Source organism: Pinus tabuliformis, chromosome 8, assembly GCF_031772625.1.
Source record: "Pinus tabuliformis cultivar Carrire ecotype Pingquan chromosome 8, CPIR1, whole genome shotgun sequence".
NCBI lineage: Eukaryota > Viridiplantae > Streptophyta > Pinopsida > Pinales > Pinaceae > Pinus > Pinus tabuliformis.
In genome coordinates this window covers 1,362,921,880-1,362,940,543 of record NC_142294.1, presented here as the reverse complement: position 1 = coordinate 1,362,940,543, position 18,664 = coordinate 1,362,921,880, and the positions used below count along the sequence as shown (strand labels likewise).

Below are 18,664 nucleotides of genomic sequence, written 5' to 3'. Positions count from 1 at the left end.
AGCGGTGTTGACTGTAACGTTCCACTATTGGGGCTAGTGGACGTCATGGTTATATGCATGGATGGAACTTTCACTTTTATATAATATAACAAAGCCAACACGTTTCATGCATGTGTTGTTATTGTAGTTCGAATATTCTAGTTACTTTAGCAATGTATTTAGTTTTAACCTACGCATTTATGTATGGACTATTTCGTATGTGGCTGTATGAATCTTATTGAAGCATGTTGTTGGTTTAACTTATCACTTTGGATTGTCGACTATTCTGCTCTCCACTTTTTGATGTCATTCAGCTAGTGTGTTCCTCTCAGGATGCATACTATTACAGGCTTCTAAGGGATACACTCCTTTTCCCCTTTCATGTGGTAGAACCTCCCCATGCATCTCTCTTGACTTGCTACAAGGTCACACGCTTGCTTTCGACAAAGATATCTTGCTTACCTCTGCGTATTATTGCAGTCAAGGCATAACTTTACTACCCATTGTTGGGACTCCTACTCCAAATGGTCTGAAGTCTAGTTGGGACTTTTTACCCAGGAGATCCCCTGACATGTTGGTGCGTCTAGCACCCTAAACAAATAATTAAGATTTTCTTGTCGCATTTTTCAACACCTCCATCAAGGTGAATGATGAACTTTGAGTCTTCTTACTTGTGCCCTACCTTGTATCCTTCCTTATAACCTCTGCAAATAATGTCTTCCAAAGTAACTTGTATGAGTGTCTTTCCTTTATGCCAACAAGAGTGATCTTCAAGTTGCCTTCTCCTTCACCTTAGCTTTGATACCATGTTGAGAAATCAATAGGGAAACAATTAGGGTGACTTATCTTTACTTGATAATTGCTTGTGAAGTTATGTTGGCTTCTTATTACTTTTACTATGTTCTTTTCATCAAACAATTACCAAAACCACAAAGCATGAAGATCACAAAAAGACAATGGACACAAGATGTAGGCTCCAAACGAGTAGAAATATTCTCTTTCTTATAGAATTATATCAAAGTGATAAATCCAAGACCCAAACACCAAAACCAAGACCTCCCATAAGATCTGAGCCAAGCCAACCCTCCTTCCAAGTTCTTCCAACAAATCAAAGTCTTCCAAATTTGGTCAAATTTTTTATTTTCGGCGCTTGCAATAGAATTTTGACCCCTGCAACTAGGTCTACAACTTCAACCCCTACAATTACCCTGCAACTTCGCACATGTGAGAGATTTAGGATAGAAAAGTAATATTTAGACCCTCTCTCTCTCTCTCTCGTCTTCCTTAGACCTTCACTCTTCTTTCTAGGCTTCTTTGTTGGCATTTTTGTTTCTTCTTGGCACAGGAATCAAACTTGCTTGCTTGTCTCCAAATGAGGTGGAACTGTCCTCAGTTTATACACATCTAGGAGGTCAAATGTGTCCCTTCCACGACCGACTTGTCTAGGCAAGGCCGACTTGGTCTTGTGAGGGACAAAATTTACATTTTTGACTTAAATAAAAATCCTTTTCCACTTTCTTTTCAAAATCCAAATAAGACTTTACTTTAATACAATAATTTAACATATGGAAAATATTCTTTTGACTAGAAAAAACTTAAAAACATGAAAAACATATTTAACCTAATTAATAAATTAACTTAAATATGAAACCTATTTTTGAAAAATAATATAATTTTTTATTATTATATAAAATACATAATAATACAAATTATGAAAACTGAACCTAATTACATTTTTCAACACTAACCACCATAAATATACAAATTATTATTCTCTTTTATGAAAAAAGAAATTGAAAATATAACTTCTCTTATATATTAAATACACTTTTTTTTATTATACAAAATATTTAATTCATAAACAAAGTCAAAATGATTTCACTTTTCAAAGATGTAATTCATTTTACATAATATTTTAACACAAAAATATATATACACACACTAAAAACAAACACACCCAAAATATTTATATCTTCATAGATAAGTATACTCTCATAAATTGGAATGCAAAATATTTTCGCAACTTATAAGTGATGTACTCACTAATCTCAAAGTATCCGCTCCAATTCTAAGTGTCATAAATTTAAAGAGTATGCTAGATACGTAAATGGCCACTTTACATGAATAAGTTAATAGGTGGCCTAAGTCAATCCTTTTCGTTCCTTTTTTTACTAGAATTAAATTGATATTATCAACTCTTCATTTTCATTGTATTGTACTATTTAAAAATATTAAAATTAAAAAATATAAGAAATAATAAATAAATATTTTATTTTTTAATATTTAAGTAATTAAATTAATTTAAATATTTTAATTTTTTTGTTTGGTTAAGAGTTAGTTTTTTTGAATGTAAGTAAATAAGTTAACAACTTAAGACCCAGAGACATCTGATAGGAGTGAAAATCTATGCCTTTATGAATTACTGACGAGCAATTCCAAATGGCATGATTTTTTTTAATGACAATAATGAGTCAACCTACATTCTCCCACTCTTAATTTGACAATATAATAGTGATAAGTTCTCTCACTATATTACAATGCAATGTATTAACTACAAAATTATAGAAGAAGAATAAATTATTTTAATGTCTGCGAGGCTAAAGGTAGCATATGAGACAGATTGCTTCGCCATCTGATTCTTGTATTCAACCCTTTTCCTGTGAAGGCTCACAATAAACAGTCACAACTTCTCAACAAACCTCTCGCTGAATAAATTATCCCAAGAGCTAGTTGTTCAAATATCTGCATAACTTTCTATGTTGTATTAAAAGGCCTCACATTCTAAAATGAAATGCTTTTGTTTCCACTTTTCTGGAAGAGCAAAAAATACATACTCTTTCTTCCCACACTTCTTTTGGTCTTTTCCAATGCCTTGTTTCACAACGAAGTTGATGATAATTAGTCCTTAACTGAGCAATAATAATTTTGGGTCTCCAAGAAATATTGGCCCCTATGTACACTTTTTGTTGCTGATTATAAGTGGGTTAAAACTCTTCAATATAGTATTTTTTCTTTCTCCCTAGCTCTTTATCCCAAGTACACTTGTGGAACTTATCCATAGCAAAAGTTTTTATCTCTTTACTATTTGTGGGACACATATTCAAGCAAATACCCCATTTACTAAACCATTTGTTATTTTGGTGCATCCAAGTCTTCTTTCTTTTGTACAATATGTCATTAAAGGCAACCTTAGGCCATCTGCCCTCTTCCATTTGCTCAACTTTTTTCAAGTACCTTATGACTCGCATCATAGCAATTGCTTCAATAGAAGTAATGCCTGTTTCACTTAACAAGATATCATAAGGAACCACACTTTTAATTTTGAATGTTTTTGTAATCAAGTGCTTCTAAATTTTCTCAATTTGTTCCCATTACGTGTCAGATGTACTGTTGGCCCACAGTTCACAATCATAGAGAATCCCCATAATCACTAAAAGCCCAAAAGGAGTTTGAGTGGTTTTCTAGTCCCATAACTCTGCCTCTCTACACCTATTTTGAAAAGCATAAAATTCTTTCCACCCCCCCAAAGTTATTTTCTTTCTACAACTGTCCCAACTTAGATTTCTGTTGAAGTCAATTCTGAGGTATTTGTAATTTGCAACTTCTTCGAGAGTGTTTCCTTCAAAGTAGAACTTATGTTGGTTATGATTTCTTTTGTTAGAGAAAAACACTACTTTCGTTTTGCTAATATTAACTTACATCCCTACCCTTTTACAAGAATGCTCAAGGGAAAGTAAGTGCTCTCGCAAACCAACAACAGATTTAGCAATCGGGATAAGGTTATCTGCATACAAAAGAAGCCTTATAACAAACTCGCCCAAATGGATACCATCACCCCCTTGTGAATTTAGCCACTCTTCAAGCTTATTGATATATAAACCGAAAAGGGTAAGAGATAATGGGAAACCTTTCTTGACCCCAATATCACTTCTAAAACTTTCAGAAATGCCTATTGAAGTTCTAATTTTGACTTTCACCTCTTCATACAACCTATGCACAGTTGCTCTCTATTGCCTAGGAACCCCAAGTTCCTCCATTCTATGCCAAATCTTGTTTATAGGAATTGTGTCAAAGGCTTTTCTGAAATCAACAAAGCAACAAAAGGCTTCTTCCTTTTTCTCCGAAACTTTTTCAATGATGTGCCTTAAAGTTATACCATGATCAACTGTGGAATGTTTAGGTCTAAAACCTGCATGCCCTTTAGCACATTTATCACTTTCTTCCACCCACTTGCTAATTTTCTTTTCTAGCATGCTTCCAAATAAATTTGCAAACAAGGGATTTATCATTATGGTCTTATAATTAGAGGGACTATTGACGTCACCACTCTTGAAAATAGGTATTGCTGGACTAGTTGTCCAATCTGTGGGGAACCCCTGTTGTATGATGTTGTTGAATTTTTTTGTAATGTGAGGTGAAAGAATTTTTGAGCCCCACTTTAACTCTGCTTGGAGTTCAACTAGGTCTTTTGCTTTTCCAACACCTAACTTCTTGATGCCCATCTCTACCTCTTGCATCGTGAAGAGTTCAATATCAATGTTGACCAAGGAGGAGGGTCAAACTTGCGATCCTGCTTGTAAAGCTGCCTTGCATAGTCAAACCATTTAGAAGCAGTAATACTATTTTCAGTTTTCATCTTTCTCGGCTAGAGTTCCTTCCAAAATAATTTGGGGTTATTTTTCCCAAGGAAGATTAGTTCTTCCCTCCTTGAAACCATGAAATCAACTTTTTTCTTTGTCAATATATGTTTGTAAACTTTGAGCTTTATGTTATCCTTGTTTGACTCTTTCCACATTCTCCTTGCCTTTTGCATTCCTCATCAAACCAAGCATTAACTTGAAAGCATTTTGCTTCAGACTTCTTAATTTTTACTCTTTGCACTTTGCAAGTGCGTTTTGAATTAAATGTGTTAATTCATGACTATGAAGACCATGGATCAGAATTTTCTCCTTCTCGAAGAGCCTCTCTAGCACTATTTTGAAGGTACTACAATTTTTTGGAGTCAAAAGAATTATGCCCTTTGGGAGATTTTGTTGAACACACTGAGTTTTTGACGCTACCTACTTCTTTCCAATTCAAGATAAACTTAAATAAATTGGCTTGTGATCCGATTTTAAATCCCAAAGTTGTTCTCTAATCAAAACTTCCTGCATTTTCTCACACATACCATGCGAGCAAATTACATAATCTACTACACTTGCTCCATTGTAAGTAGTGCAAGTGAAATTACCAGACTTTGCCCATCTAGTCAAACCATTACAAATGACTAAATCGAAAGCCCCACATAGAGTAAGCAATTGTTCACCAAAGAGATTGCAACCCTTGTCCTTTGAGATTCTTTTCCAATGATAATTACTCTCTTCTGTAAGTCAGATAGGGTCACAATCTTCATTACAACAAAGAATGCTAGCTTGCTCACTTGCAGTCCTAACATTGAAATCACCCACTATAAGGATTTCACCTAGTTAAGAATATGTTGCAATATCTCCTTTTAAAGCTCCAAAGGACCTCTATGGTCAAACCCTCTACTTTTGTAAGCTTTTGAAACTTGCGGTGCAATATAACACATTACAATTCTAATATATGATTTTGATTTTCTGGTATTTTAAATCAAATAAATTATTTATTAAAATCTTCTTTTCCTAATATAAATCTCCTAATACATAACTTAAAATTAAATAATTAAAAAATATATAATGGAAAAATTAAATACCTTATTTCAATTTTATATAAATAATATGTCCATTTCACACTTTCCCCTCTCTTTATTTATTTATTTTTGTTTTAACTTTTTTATTTCAAAATAAAAAAGGAATGTGACACATTTATGACCTTTTCATTTACCATTTGTACTCCAACTCCGAGGACTATTTAAACCAGACCTGAGAGCGTAAAGTAACAGAAGATGTCAAAACTATATTGTTGATAGTTCAGAACAATTTGGATTTTTAATGGATACGATTCAAAATCCGACTTAAGTCACATTAGACATATTAGACACCATGTCTGTTTAAAATTTGACCAGCGAAATCTTCGATGCTGATTTCTATTGAAGTCCTGTTATAACATATCCTGCTTTGTCGCTGGAGCAGATGTGAAATCTTGTTTTTTCAAAACGTGGTAAACTTTCTATTTTGGGGCTCAAAGTACACCATATACATCGATTTGATCTTACTGATCAAAAGAAACACAGCAGAGCCTTTGTGCTTTCTTTTTTCAGAGTTCTGTGCATGCAAGAATGGCGAACCAGAGCATTTTGTTTTCATCGCCAACTCCTCTGTGTATCGGACAAAAATGGTCTTTACCGACAACCAGATTGGCGTGTTTGGTCAGCTCTATGAATGCATTCCCCAAAAAACTGGTTGCTAAAAATAGCCATTATCTGCAACTGGGAATGGATATGGACGTGTTTCACACCCAAGTTATCAAGACCAGAGCAGTTAGAGCGATTGCAGCTGGAGAAATCGCGAGTGTTGTGGAATCCCCCAGCATTTCTGAAACGTTCGCCAATCTTAAGAAGCGTGGAAAGGTAATTTTTCTGTCTGTTAAGCAGGCGGGGTTGGCTTATTAGGGGAAACGGCTATGTGGGTTTCAGTTAGTAGGTATTTTCGGTCCCGTCATGTTGTGCTTTATGGTGGTTTACAGAGGCTATGCTTGCGTTGATCTCATTTTATTTAAACATCGCATTTTGAACTTTTGTTTTTGACAGATAAATTTTGGGAAGTTACGAACCTCATAACGCTGCCATTAACGTCTTACACACCCACTTTAACAGGGGGACGGAGAGATTTGTCACAACATCCCATTAACGCCCTACACATTCAATTTAACATGGACCGAAAGATTGGCCACACTACCTCATTAATTTCTTACAAACCCACTTTGACATGGGGCAGAGAGATTTGAACCTTGCACTAAGATTACGATGCCTTTATTGATAAAAACAAATGAGATTATTCCAACATTATCTTTACCTTTAAATTATGAAGTTATCCCAATATTACAGAATGTTAATTTATGAAGCTATCCCACTATTACAGATTGAAGTTATTTTGGATGTCAACAATGAAATGCTAAAAACCCCAATACCCCGTTAACAACTTATTTATTAATGTCTTACAGATTTAAGTTATTTTGAATGTCAACAATGAAATGCTAAAAACCCCACTACCCCATTAACACCTTATTTATTAAAGTATTGGCAACGCATTTATCCATACATCATGGGGTAATCCCAATATTACAAGTTGAAGTTGTCTAAAAATAAAAAAATAAAAAAATAAAAAAATAAAAAATGTTTTGAAACCTAACATCCCATTAATTCCTTGTAAACCCACTTTAACATGGGGCACAGAGATTTGAAACCTTGCACTTTTCTTAAGCATTAGCAATGCCTTCACCAGTACACAGTTGACAGTTGAAGTTGACCATCACAGTTGAAGTTGTCTCGAATGTCAAAAATAAAAATCACATGGTCTATACATTCAGAGTTTTATGGCAATGATGTATGCAGGTAGCTCTCGTGCCTTACATAACTGCAGGGGATCCTGATCTATTAACTACAGCCAAAGCACTCGAAGTGCTGGATTCATGCGGGGCTGATATAATAGAGCTGGGAGTGCCATACTCTGATCCTCTAGCTGATGGGCCAGTCATACAGGTTCAAGTTTTTCTTCCTTTTTGATTGCCCTGTTAAAGTATTTTATAGTTCTTTTCAGGTCTGGATTATGGTCTTCCTTTCAAAATGCAGGCAGCTGCGACAAGAGCTCTACAAAAGGGTACAAACTTTGATGCAGTTATCTCTATGCTTAGAGAGGTATAATTCTGCATATTTTTATTGAATACTTGAATGCTATTTTATTCAAGTGTTTTTTATTTTTATTTTTTAATTTAAAACAGTTAATTTTAGTTGCAATACAAGACATATTACAAAAATGGTCGGTTCATTCCTTTCCCTCCTTAATGTTTTTTGTTTTGGCTTTTTGGCCTGTAATAGTTTGAACTTGGATTTCGTGGCCTATCTGCATTTGTCCAGAAGGATTCTATCTGTCTTGCATCTATTTGCATCATATGATATGTTACATTATTTGAGTTCTACTACCTAGACTTCCACGAGTGATAAAAAATTGCAAAACAGAGGGGTATGCTCGCAACTCGGTTATGATCATGAACCTTGGCCATTTTTGTTTTCTCCTGTTGTGGGGAGCTCAAGGCTTTCTATTTTGTAGATGCATGCTCTGAGAAAACATCATGGGAAAACCCTGGGCACTTCCCTGCATTTTGCAAATGGTGCCCAGTGTAAACCTGCCGATGTTGATTACGGTGCTGGACCTGGTAAGGACATTGAGTGAGGCATACAACAGAGACAGCCAGCCTGGGAGATCTATGTAGTACGAAACTTCTAGGAGCCCGACGTTTCGGGCTGTACCCGTACCCGAAACTCCGAAACTCAACCATCATGTAATCATATATGAGAGTTAATATAGACTTGGTTTTCCTTCTAAATTGTTATCTATGGGTCTTATTTTCCTTTTTTCTTGCAAGATATTGCGTTAATCACTTATTTATAAATTTCTTTATATATATATATATATGATGTTTCGGCGACATTTCCATTTTTGGGAGATGGCATTTCTAAATGTACCTGTTTCGGAAACTCCAAAACATTTTGGCACTTCCTGCAACTTAGTGGAAGATTGACCTAGAGCCCTCCTCCACGAAGCTCCAAAGCACTTAACCACTTGACCTAGCACACTGGGCTGTATACTTGACTAATTTTGCTACTTTAGGTAGCTATATTTACATTTGATGTACTCTTAATCTCATTGACCTACTTTTGTGGTCATTTGTTGGACATTAATAAAGTAATTTTATCTTATTTTATATATCTTGCCTGGTGACTGATGCAGAGACTCTTTGAAATAAAATATTTATGGCCTTCTACCAATGGGGACATGATTCATTGGTGAGATATGAATCTTAAGCCATCCACCAAGGCTCCATTCTCAACGTGGCCTGTCTCAAGAATGGACGAGGGCAATTTTAGTGTAATAGTTATTCCCTAGAACCAAAGATATTCCATGTGCAGTGCAGGCCTCATCATTGGGTCATGTTTCTTGAAGCAATTCCATAAACAAAACATGTGCCCTTCCATATTTTTACATATATATGGGGTACTGTTAAATTTTCTAAAACCATGGTAAGCAGACTTTGCACTCAAAGAATTTCTAACATACTACATATCTGAATTTTAAAAGCCACTCAAAACTTCTGGTCTAATAATGCTAAAATCTGCAAAGACATACTGTAGAAAATATATAACAAAAACTCGCAGGTCTGCCATAAATCACATCACTGTTGTTAAATAGGAAAACATCATTACAGTGTACTTGCCAAATCACTGTTAAAAGCAAAACAGAAACTCAGATGATGGACTGGCAAAATCTGTTACTGCTTTCTCATGAGTTTTTAACTGAAATCTGCTACAGGAGAAATGCAGCTATCTAATTCATTGCCTGCTGCTGAACTGAATGAATAAATCCACACCCCTCCTTTCTCCTTTAGTGTAGGAAGAAGAGTAGGTACAACGAATTTGGACAGATGTAAACAATGCCTCAACTGGAGATGATCTAAGGCATGCTATCATGTACCCTGCTAGATATCTGCACCCTTATCTACATGCATGTGCTTAACTGAACTTAGAAGACTTAAGTTACATGTGGAACACTGCTTAATAAACTGAAACTAACATGTGCAACTACATGCGTCGTCTCTCCTTCACTTAGAAATGACCTTATCCTATCTTATCTAAGGATAACCCTATCCTATCCGATCAAAAGCTGGTGCATGCATGCACCCTTATTGCCAGAAGCCTACAAATAAAAATGTGTCCCACTTCTAGTCTATTCTACTGCTGTACCTTCATCTACAAACATCATGCTACATGGACATTAACGTTGCACAACTCTGCTGAGTGTGTCATGCTATTGTAGAAGATTATCCAAGGTACACTCTCTTACACTCCCTCTTACTGAGGAAATTGTTCTCCACTAATCCAAGTTTTTTTGTGAACATATCAAACTTCCTCTTGGCCAGGGGCTGATTCAAGATATTTGCAACTTGTTGATCTGTTTGAATATACTCTAGAGAAATTACTCCCTTCTAGGCCTTGTCCCTGAGAAAATGGTATTTGATGTCAATGTACAAGCGGTCATGAAATACTAGACTCTAAGAGAGTCTGATACAACTCTAATTCTCACAGTGGACCACAGTAGGCTCCAACACCTCAACTGTCAGATTTGCATTCAGCTTCTGAAACCATATGTCTGAACAACTAGTAGTGCTGGCTGCCATGTACTCAGTTCTGCTGAACTCAATGCCACTAAACCCTGCTTCTTGGTGAACCAGGAAATCACTCTTGAGCAATGTTCCACCGAGTTTCCGGGACAGGGAACTGCGGGAGCGGGGATACACACAAGGGGGACGTATATAAGCAACCCAAAATTTAGGGAAATTTCAGGGAAATGGGGAGACGTCAGAGTCATAAAAAGTTATATTATTATTAAAAATTTAATATATAAAAATAAAAAATAAAATCCCAACAATGTGTAAATAATTAAGTAAATAGTAAATGTTCATAATTATGAAATGTACATCTAAATATGTTCATGATTTTGTATTAGACTTTTATGAATCATAATTATCATTTGACATTTTTGCAATCAGACAAGCTAGACTACAATCACTGACGGTGCATTGCAATCCCTCAAAGGCAACTCATATTTGTCTTACAAGAAGTTAAAAGGAGGTGCTTTCTCATCTAGCTCACGAAGTCACATGACACAATGACACGAGACATGGAGGACACATAATTATGAGTGTCCAACACGAAGCATGACGAACCTGGAAATAGGACATGGAGGACACATTACACACACAAATTTGTTATATATTTAAAAAAATATAACAAATTAGTAACTTACACATACAAAAATGAAATATAGACAAATTCAATATTTTTTATAATTTAGAAACTAAAACACTTACAATTGTACATGATCATGATACAAATCCAATCATACAACTTTTGCTCTTGAGCCTATTGTCTTGCTAAAACAATGTTTTTTTCAACATTTGTAGTTATTGTTGCAGTGCCATTTCTAGCAGATGGAGCACTAGTAGACCCTGAAAAAATGGAGGAGGGGGGCAACATCAATGGTGGCATTCCTCCCTTTCCTTTTAACTTTTTTGTAGCTGTCCTTGATGATTAAGCCATGGTTTTTGTGAAATGAGGAAGACAATGGGCTATTCTAGGAAAAAACTTGAAGATTGGTGGACAAACCCACTTGCACAACACTTGGAATCCCTTCTAACACTACACAATGACCTTCAGTTGCACTCAAAAAACATCTCACACCTCCAACGTGTAGGGAAAAATGAGCTCAAATGAAAGGAAAAAAATGTGTTTTTATGGGTCACAGGCCTCTTTTACTAGGGGCACAGTGAGGGCATCTGTCTAACACATGTTTGGTAAGTGTCTTGTTAACATGACACATGCCAAACATTATCAGGACACCTTCCAAACATGTGTCCTCACATATTGGTGTTCGACACATAGGATACAGGACACGGGTCTTGTTTGGAGGTGTCCTGTTACATAGCTAGCTCAAGAACGTTACTTGAAGGCATCCCCAATGAAATGGAGCTAACTCCTCTCATACGGTAAGTGGTATCGTTGCCAAGCACAATCATGCCTCCCTTTTGCTCCCAAATCCCGTTGAATAGAGACTTGTCATATGTTATGTGTTTGGAAGCTCAACCGTCCACATACCAACCAACAATAGACATGGTGTTAAAGGATAAACAAGAGACCAATGCTATATCCATCCTAGAAAATGTGCAATATGAAGAAGAAACAACTGTTCTAAGGTTCAAGGTGATTTTCTCAAGTAACTTACAATTTCTCACCTAGTCACCTCAATTAGGTCAAGTACCTATCCTAGGTAAACTCTAGCTGAAATACAAACTCTCTTTTATTCAAGAGTGATTCAACCATAACAAGCTTTGGAATTTCATGGAATTCAAGATTCAATGTGTTATCACATTTTTTGTTTTTGTTTTTTTATTTTATTTTAAGAAGACACTGACAATTTCAGTGTCAGCGAAACAATTTGTGATAAACAGGAGAAATGCTGATAATGAGACTATCAAGGCTTATTAAGTTCAGAAAGTTATTAATAGGAATACATTGACACTGTTATCAGATATTGGCTGATAACATGAATATCAACGACAAAAGTAAAATTTGAATTTCGATTTTCAAAATCGCGCTAACACATTCCATGTTAGCGACACGATAATCATTGTTTGGTCACACCACAAATTATCTGGAGGTGAAAGGTACATATGGAAAGTGAAGTTTTCCACCGTTGAAGAGCTATGGTGTGATTTTGTAATTATCGAAATATCATTTCACCTGTCAATCAGTTATTTCGCTTAAAAATCTCATTGTTTTGACTGCATATTATTTTCACCATTGTCATTTGCAAAGTTGTGTTAGTTTAGCGCTGGAGAGCTGTTCGTTTCAAATTAATCGACGGAGATACAACGTTTGATCCCAGTCTCTCATCTGCATAATCGCCAAACCATAGGGATAATGGGGAAGAGCGAGAAGCTTATCAGAAACAAATCCATAGGTCCCGACCTTTTAGAGATTTATCCAAATATTCAACAACAATTCCAGTGGGCTGGGTGGCAGGAATTTTTCCATAAATTACCAGGACGCTGTGGCTCAAGCATTCGCCTAAGGGTTTGACAGACAACATGTGGAGGTAGGAGGACTTTCGTTCTTGGTCACAGAGGAACTAATCGCTGAAGTTACAGGCCTACCTACGGATTGGGAAAAGGTTTTTAGAAGTCACATTCTAGTTGGGATTGATGTCCCATTTTTCTTGAAAGTCGAGTTCAAGGACAAAAACTGGAAGGTAGGGGTGCAAAGATCCTGGATGGAGGACAAATGGCATGGTCTGCTATGCATTACTCAGTCATACTTCATGTGTGAAGGGCGTTTTAACCGGGTAAATCTATACCATTTTCATTTCTTAGCTCATCTAGTAGGACAAGTAAGAATGAATGCCTGTTTTTATTTATTGGAGAGTCTCAAGCACATGGCTGCTTGTTTCCGGGCCAGAGCAGACCCCTCCCCTCATTTTGTTTATCACAAAGCCTTAATTAAGTTGTTAATTGAGAATCAGTTAGCCAAAGCTGGCAGAACTTGGAGCCATTTCCTGTTTTGGGGAGGGTTTCAACCCCAACCCCCTAAGGCCAAATGAGGGAGATAGAAGGGTACTAAACAGAGCAAGAAAACTTAGGTAGAAACAACCTCTCAGGGCACCTCCATTGAAACCCAAAGCCGAAAAGAGAAGGACATTCCCTCATCCTTTGGTCCTACAATTCCTAAGGTCTATGCCAGAAGAAGTGATAGACTTAAGAAGATACAACCCACTACTGAACACTCTCCCGCTGAAAATCTGCCTTTTTCTATGAATTCCCCTCATGTTGAGAAGCCACCCACTGAGAGTTGCCCTGCAGAAACTCATCCACTAGTGTAGACCAAGGGAAAAGAAGTTGAAACTGAACCCCATGAGGAAGAAGAACCCCCCTGGTTTCAAATGTTCAAAGGGGGTAAAAGACCTCATACTAGGCCTTTAAACAAATTAAGGCTAAAGATAAAATTAAAACAAAATCCTGACCTCGCCAAGGAAGTGATAGATGTGGACAATGTCCCATTAAAGGACCTGATAATAAACAAAGGGAAAACTGCAGGTTCTAAAAGGTCAAAGGCCAAGGAAACTAAAAAGAAAATCCCTATGGAAACCAGACAGAGCAAGAGGCAGAGAATGGACAAGGTGGATGTTCTTTTGGAGGTGGTCAATACCCTCAGCTAGGAAGCTGATAATCACTTTTTTTTGGGTTTTTGATTATTCACTGCTAAAGTGAATTTTGTTGATCTATCATTGATCATGCACTTATCAGTGTTTAGATACAAAACAACACAAAGGAGAGTTGACATTTCCATTGTCAGCGAATTTTGCACAGAAAGCGCTGACATTTCCATTGTCAACGCATTTTGAAGGAAACAATATGGAAAGGATGCTGACAGTCGGCCCTTCAGTAAAACTATCGATTCAGGCGGATAAAGGGTTGACAGTGGTAGTATCAACGTATTGCAGCAGGGATGAACGAGAAGACAACAACAAAACTGAAAACTGGTTTGGAGCATGACAAGGTTGATCTACAACGAGGGAAACACAACCATGATACATTTTCTTAGCCCCATTTTCAGCATAATTTTCAGCAAGTTATTTTGATTTTTGATATGTTTAAAAATATATTTTCAGATGCATGTACCTAAGACATTTATACTTCTATTTTTGGATTATTGTAATTATATTGAGCTACAAACATGTTTAAGTTATTGTAATGCTTATATAAGCAAAGACTACAGAAGAAGAAAGGGTTGGTGTTTATTCGAGTTTTAGCATCCTTGTGTATTTTGAGCAGACCATTAAGAAAATAGTCTTTATGAGCATTTACAAAAATTCTTGTGTTGTATTTGCCTGTCTGTTTTTTTGCTTTGTTTTATATTTCCTCATGTTTGAAAAGCAGAGTATGAGATTGGGATTCATATTTGATGCTCCTTTTTCTTTATTTCTGATGCAGGAGCATCTGACAACACTTAATCAATTAAGGCTTGATTTAATGTAATTATCTGCCATGTGTGCGTATAGAGAGATTTAGGGGATTTGATTGAGCGATTGTGGGAGAAACTCATGGATCTTAAACGATCCCTCCCTTTGTAATTTCCTATATAAAGAGAGTTTGTGTTGTGTGATAGATATAGGAGAGTACGCAATGTAGCCGCAGGGCAATTTGTGATTCAGGCCGTGAGGCCTTAGCCTGTAATCGAGTTCTGTATATATTTGAAATATACGTGTTATTATACATCTGCGTGTTATCTAAGTTTTGTGTGTCTGTGTCTTTATATATACGTTCTTTCCTGTAAAGTTGATAAATTGCGTGTGTGAGTGTAAGGGACGAAGTTCCTATGAACTTTGCCTTAGATAAAGTATGGCAGAGATAAAGTGTGTTGTAATACGAGTTTCATCGATAAGCAAATGGGAGAGCTGTTGGATTGAGAACAGATCAACGAATGAGAGGTGTTCAATCGAAACTGGAGTCGATTGAACAGTATAGCGGAAACCGTCAGATCGGCCAGATCGATGAATAATAATGACGGAAGAGGAATGGCGAAGATTAAACGCTAATCCTTTACTAAGTCAAGTTTCTTTAAGTTCCGTATTGAGCACGTGGTTGGTATTCAGCTAGTGGTAAGTGGTTTCTCGTGTGTCCTAAAGGTGGGAAGCTGTATTTCTAAATTCTACGCAATTAACCTTAACGGTTGACATGTAGCATGCGAAAACAACTTTTCTCGTGTGCTTTTGGAGTATTAACCGTTGTGCTAATTGGAACGAGAGATGACGCGACAGCTATTGGATCGAGTGGGGTCACATCGACGATGGAGATTGTCTGGGCTAGTTGGTGAGTGGATGATGTGATAATCGTTCGATGGAAGAAGATCTACGGTGATCGCGCGGGAACTTGCAAGCACGTTACCTTGGCTAGCGGACCCGATAAACTCATTAAAAAGAGTTTATACTTCAGGATGATCGAACCGTCTATTTAATGGTAATCGAACGCATATCACTTTCGAAAGTGCGCGAAGGCTAACATTTGATTCGGATGCGATAAGGTTTTATACAACGAGATTAAAACCTCATTGAGTTCCGGCCATCAAGACTATTCATTGTTGGTTGATTGGTCGGGTTTTGTTGTGAAGTCCACCAATTATAATGCTTCCAATGTATACGTGGGCCCATAACCCACAGGTCCACACGGATTTATGTAAAGATGCAACTTTGCTGTATCAAAGCAGCTGAGCTGTCATCATTTTTGGTATCAGAGTAGAAGAAGATTTTGCGTTCAGAAGGAAGTACAATTATGTTGAAGATGGTAAGTGTGTGGTATTTATATTTTTGTGCAGGTAACAACAGAGGAAGGTGAGAATATTTGCAGCGGCCTAGAGCATGAAGTGCTCATATGGTTCCAGAGAAGAGAACCAGAGAAATGCCAAAAGACTAAGCTCAGAGGAGAGAAGCTTGGTGAGGTATCGTGTAGCAAGAATGAGACTTGTTACTGCAGAGGTTTTGTTGCAGCTCACGAATGTTGTTATGAAAGATCATAAAGGCAATTCCACAGAGGATGTGGGTAGAATTGCTAAGGGATGAAAGAAGCATATGACCAGGAGGTCATAAATTTTTGTACCTCGGGAGTCTGATGCAGGAGCATCTGACCACGCTTAATCAAAATTTAAATTCAAAGCTGTGAAAGGGAAATGTGGACAATCATTGTAAACCGGGGCAAATTCTATTTAAATAGAGCTAAATTGATGGGATTGATAATGCTTGATTTAATGTAATTACCTGCCATGTGTGCATATAGAGGGATTTAGGAGATTTGATTGAGCGATTGTGGGAGAAACTCATGGATCTTAAACGATCCCTACCTTTGTAATTTCCTATATAAAGAAAGTCTGTGTTGTGTGATAGATATAGGAGAGTATGCAATGTAGCCGCAGGGCAATTTGTGATTTAGGCCGTGAGGCCTTAGCCTGTAATCGAGTTCTGTATATATTTGAAATATACGTGTTATCTGAGTTTTGTGTGTCTGTGTCTTTATATATACGTTCTTTCCTGTTAAGTTGATAAATTGCGTGTGTGAATGTAAGGGACGAAGTTCCTATGAACTTCGCCTTAGATAAAGTATGGCAGAGATAAAGTGTGTTGTAATACGAGTTTCATCGATAAGCAAATGGGAGAGCCGTTGGATTGGGAACAGATCAATGATGAGAGGTGTTCAATCAAAACTGGAGTCGATTGAACAGTACAACGGAAATCGTTGGATCAACTAGATCGACGAATAATAATGACGGAAGAGGAATGGCGGAGATTAAATGCTAACCCTTTATTAAGCCGAGTTTCTTTAAGTTTCGTATTGAGCACGTGGTTGGTATTTGGCCAGTGGTAAGTGGTTTCTCGCATGCCCTAAAGGTGGGAAGCTGTATTTCTAAATTCTACGCGATTAACCTTAGCGGTTGACACGTAGCACGGGAAAACAACTTTTCTCGCGTGCTTTCGAAGTATTAACTGTCGTGCTAATTGGAACATGAGATGACGCGACGACTGTTGGATCGAGCGGGGTCACATCGACGGTGGATATTGTTTGGGCTAGTAGGCGAGCGGATGATGCGATAACCGTCCGATGGAAGAAGGTCTATGGTGATCGCGTGGGAACTTGCAAGCATGTTACCTCGGCTAGCGGACCCGATAAACTCATTTAAAAAGAGTTTATACTTCAGGATGATCGGACCATCCATTCAATGGTAATCGGATGTATATCGCTTCCGAAAGTGCACGAAGGCTAACATTTGATTCGGACGCGATAAGGTTTTATACAACGAGATTAAAACCTTGTTGAGTTCCGGCCATCAAGATCGTTCATTGTTGGTTGATTGGTCGGGTTTCGTTGTGAAGCCCGCCAATTATAATGCTTTTGATGTATACGTGGGCCCATAACCCACAGGTCCACACGGATTTATGTAAAGATGCAACTTTGCTGTATCAAAGCAGTTGAGTTGTCATCAATTTCTCAGGCATTAATAATTGTTGTTCATTTAACCCTCACATTAAATTCCTTCATATTCCTCTAAATCATTGAAGTGTCAAAGGAACTACCTTGCTTTTGTGTTTTGCTTATCGAAACTGTGGTTGTATAAAACCTGATTGGGTTAGACTCCATGCCCAATGGTGGAACTTTCAAACAGCCCAACCAAATTTCAGTCATTTTTGAATAAATATGGCCATAGGACTCAATTGCAAACCTTCTACTACAGTGACCTTGAGTAGTTGAGTTTTTAGGGAGAGATCCCTCTCCAGGTTGAAGGGCCAGCTTTCAACCTCAAAGAGGTTTGAGGTTACCTTAGAGGTTTTCCCGCAGCCGGGTTTCCTCTAAGAGACAACAAAATGCAAAACAAAAATTTCACCTTTGACATAGATATGATGATAATTATATTAAGGTCCAACAATCCAACAAACGACTACAAAGGCAGGTCAATGAGATTGTTGAGTACAATGATGTCAATGCAAAGTAGGAGAACCAAAATGTCTCACATATAATGAACAAGAGGGAAAATAAGACATGAGGTTTATATATTAAAACCTGGAGAAACCCTCAACTCCATATGCAGGTAACCACATTGGGAGGGAGATGTACAGATGAAAGAGATCTATGGACAAGGTCATGGACTACTAAGTCTCTCTCTTCGACTAGTGGCTTGAGGAAGAGCTGGGAGAAGATACAGACCCGCTACTATGTTGCTACCTAGAACAAGTAATATGCAGTTGATGTCTAGGTGATCTCATTTGCCTATTGGTAAGGGATTTGGTATGGCGGTCTCTAGGGAAGGGGAATGGTCCCTCGAGCCTACACCTATATGTACTTAGGAGCAATGCTACCACCAATTTGTCTCTTGGTGCCTCTAGCTAATGGGAGCAATGCAAAAGAGGAA

At 37.3% G+C, this 18,664-nt stretch overlaps 1 protein-coding gene across 1 annotated transcript in view; it reads left to right on the top strand.

Moving 5' to 3' along the window:
- Window positions 1-5,835: 5,835 nt before the first annotated feature.
- Window positions 5,836-18,664, top strand: part of LOC149240554 (tryptophan synthase alpha chain-like) — a 241,107-nt gene continuing 228,278 nt past the window's right edge. Inside the window, exons 1-3 of the mRNA XM_089373754.1 lie at window positions 5,836-6,508; window positions 7,493-7,639; window positions 7,730-7,795. Of these exons, the coding sequence (XP_089229880.1) occupies window positions 6,218-6,508; window positions 7,493-7,639; window positions 7,730-7,795 (504 nt within the window). The 5' untranslated portion in view covers window positions 5,836-6,217. The remainder of the gene's footprint in view (window positions 6,509-7,492; window positions 7,640-7,729; window positions 7,796-18,664) is intronic.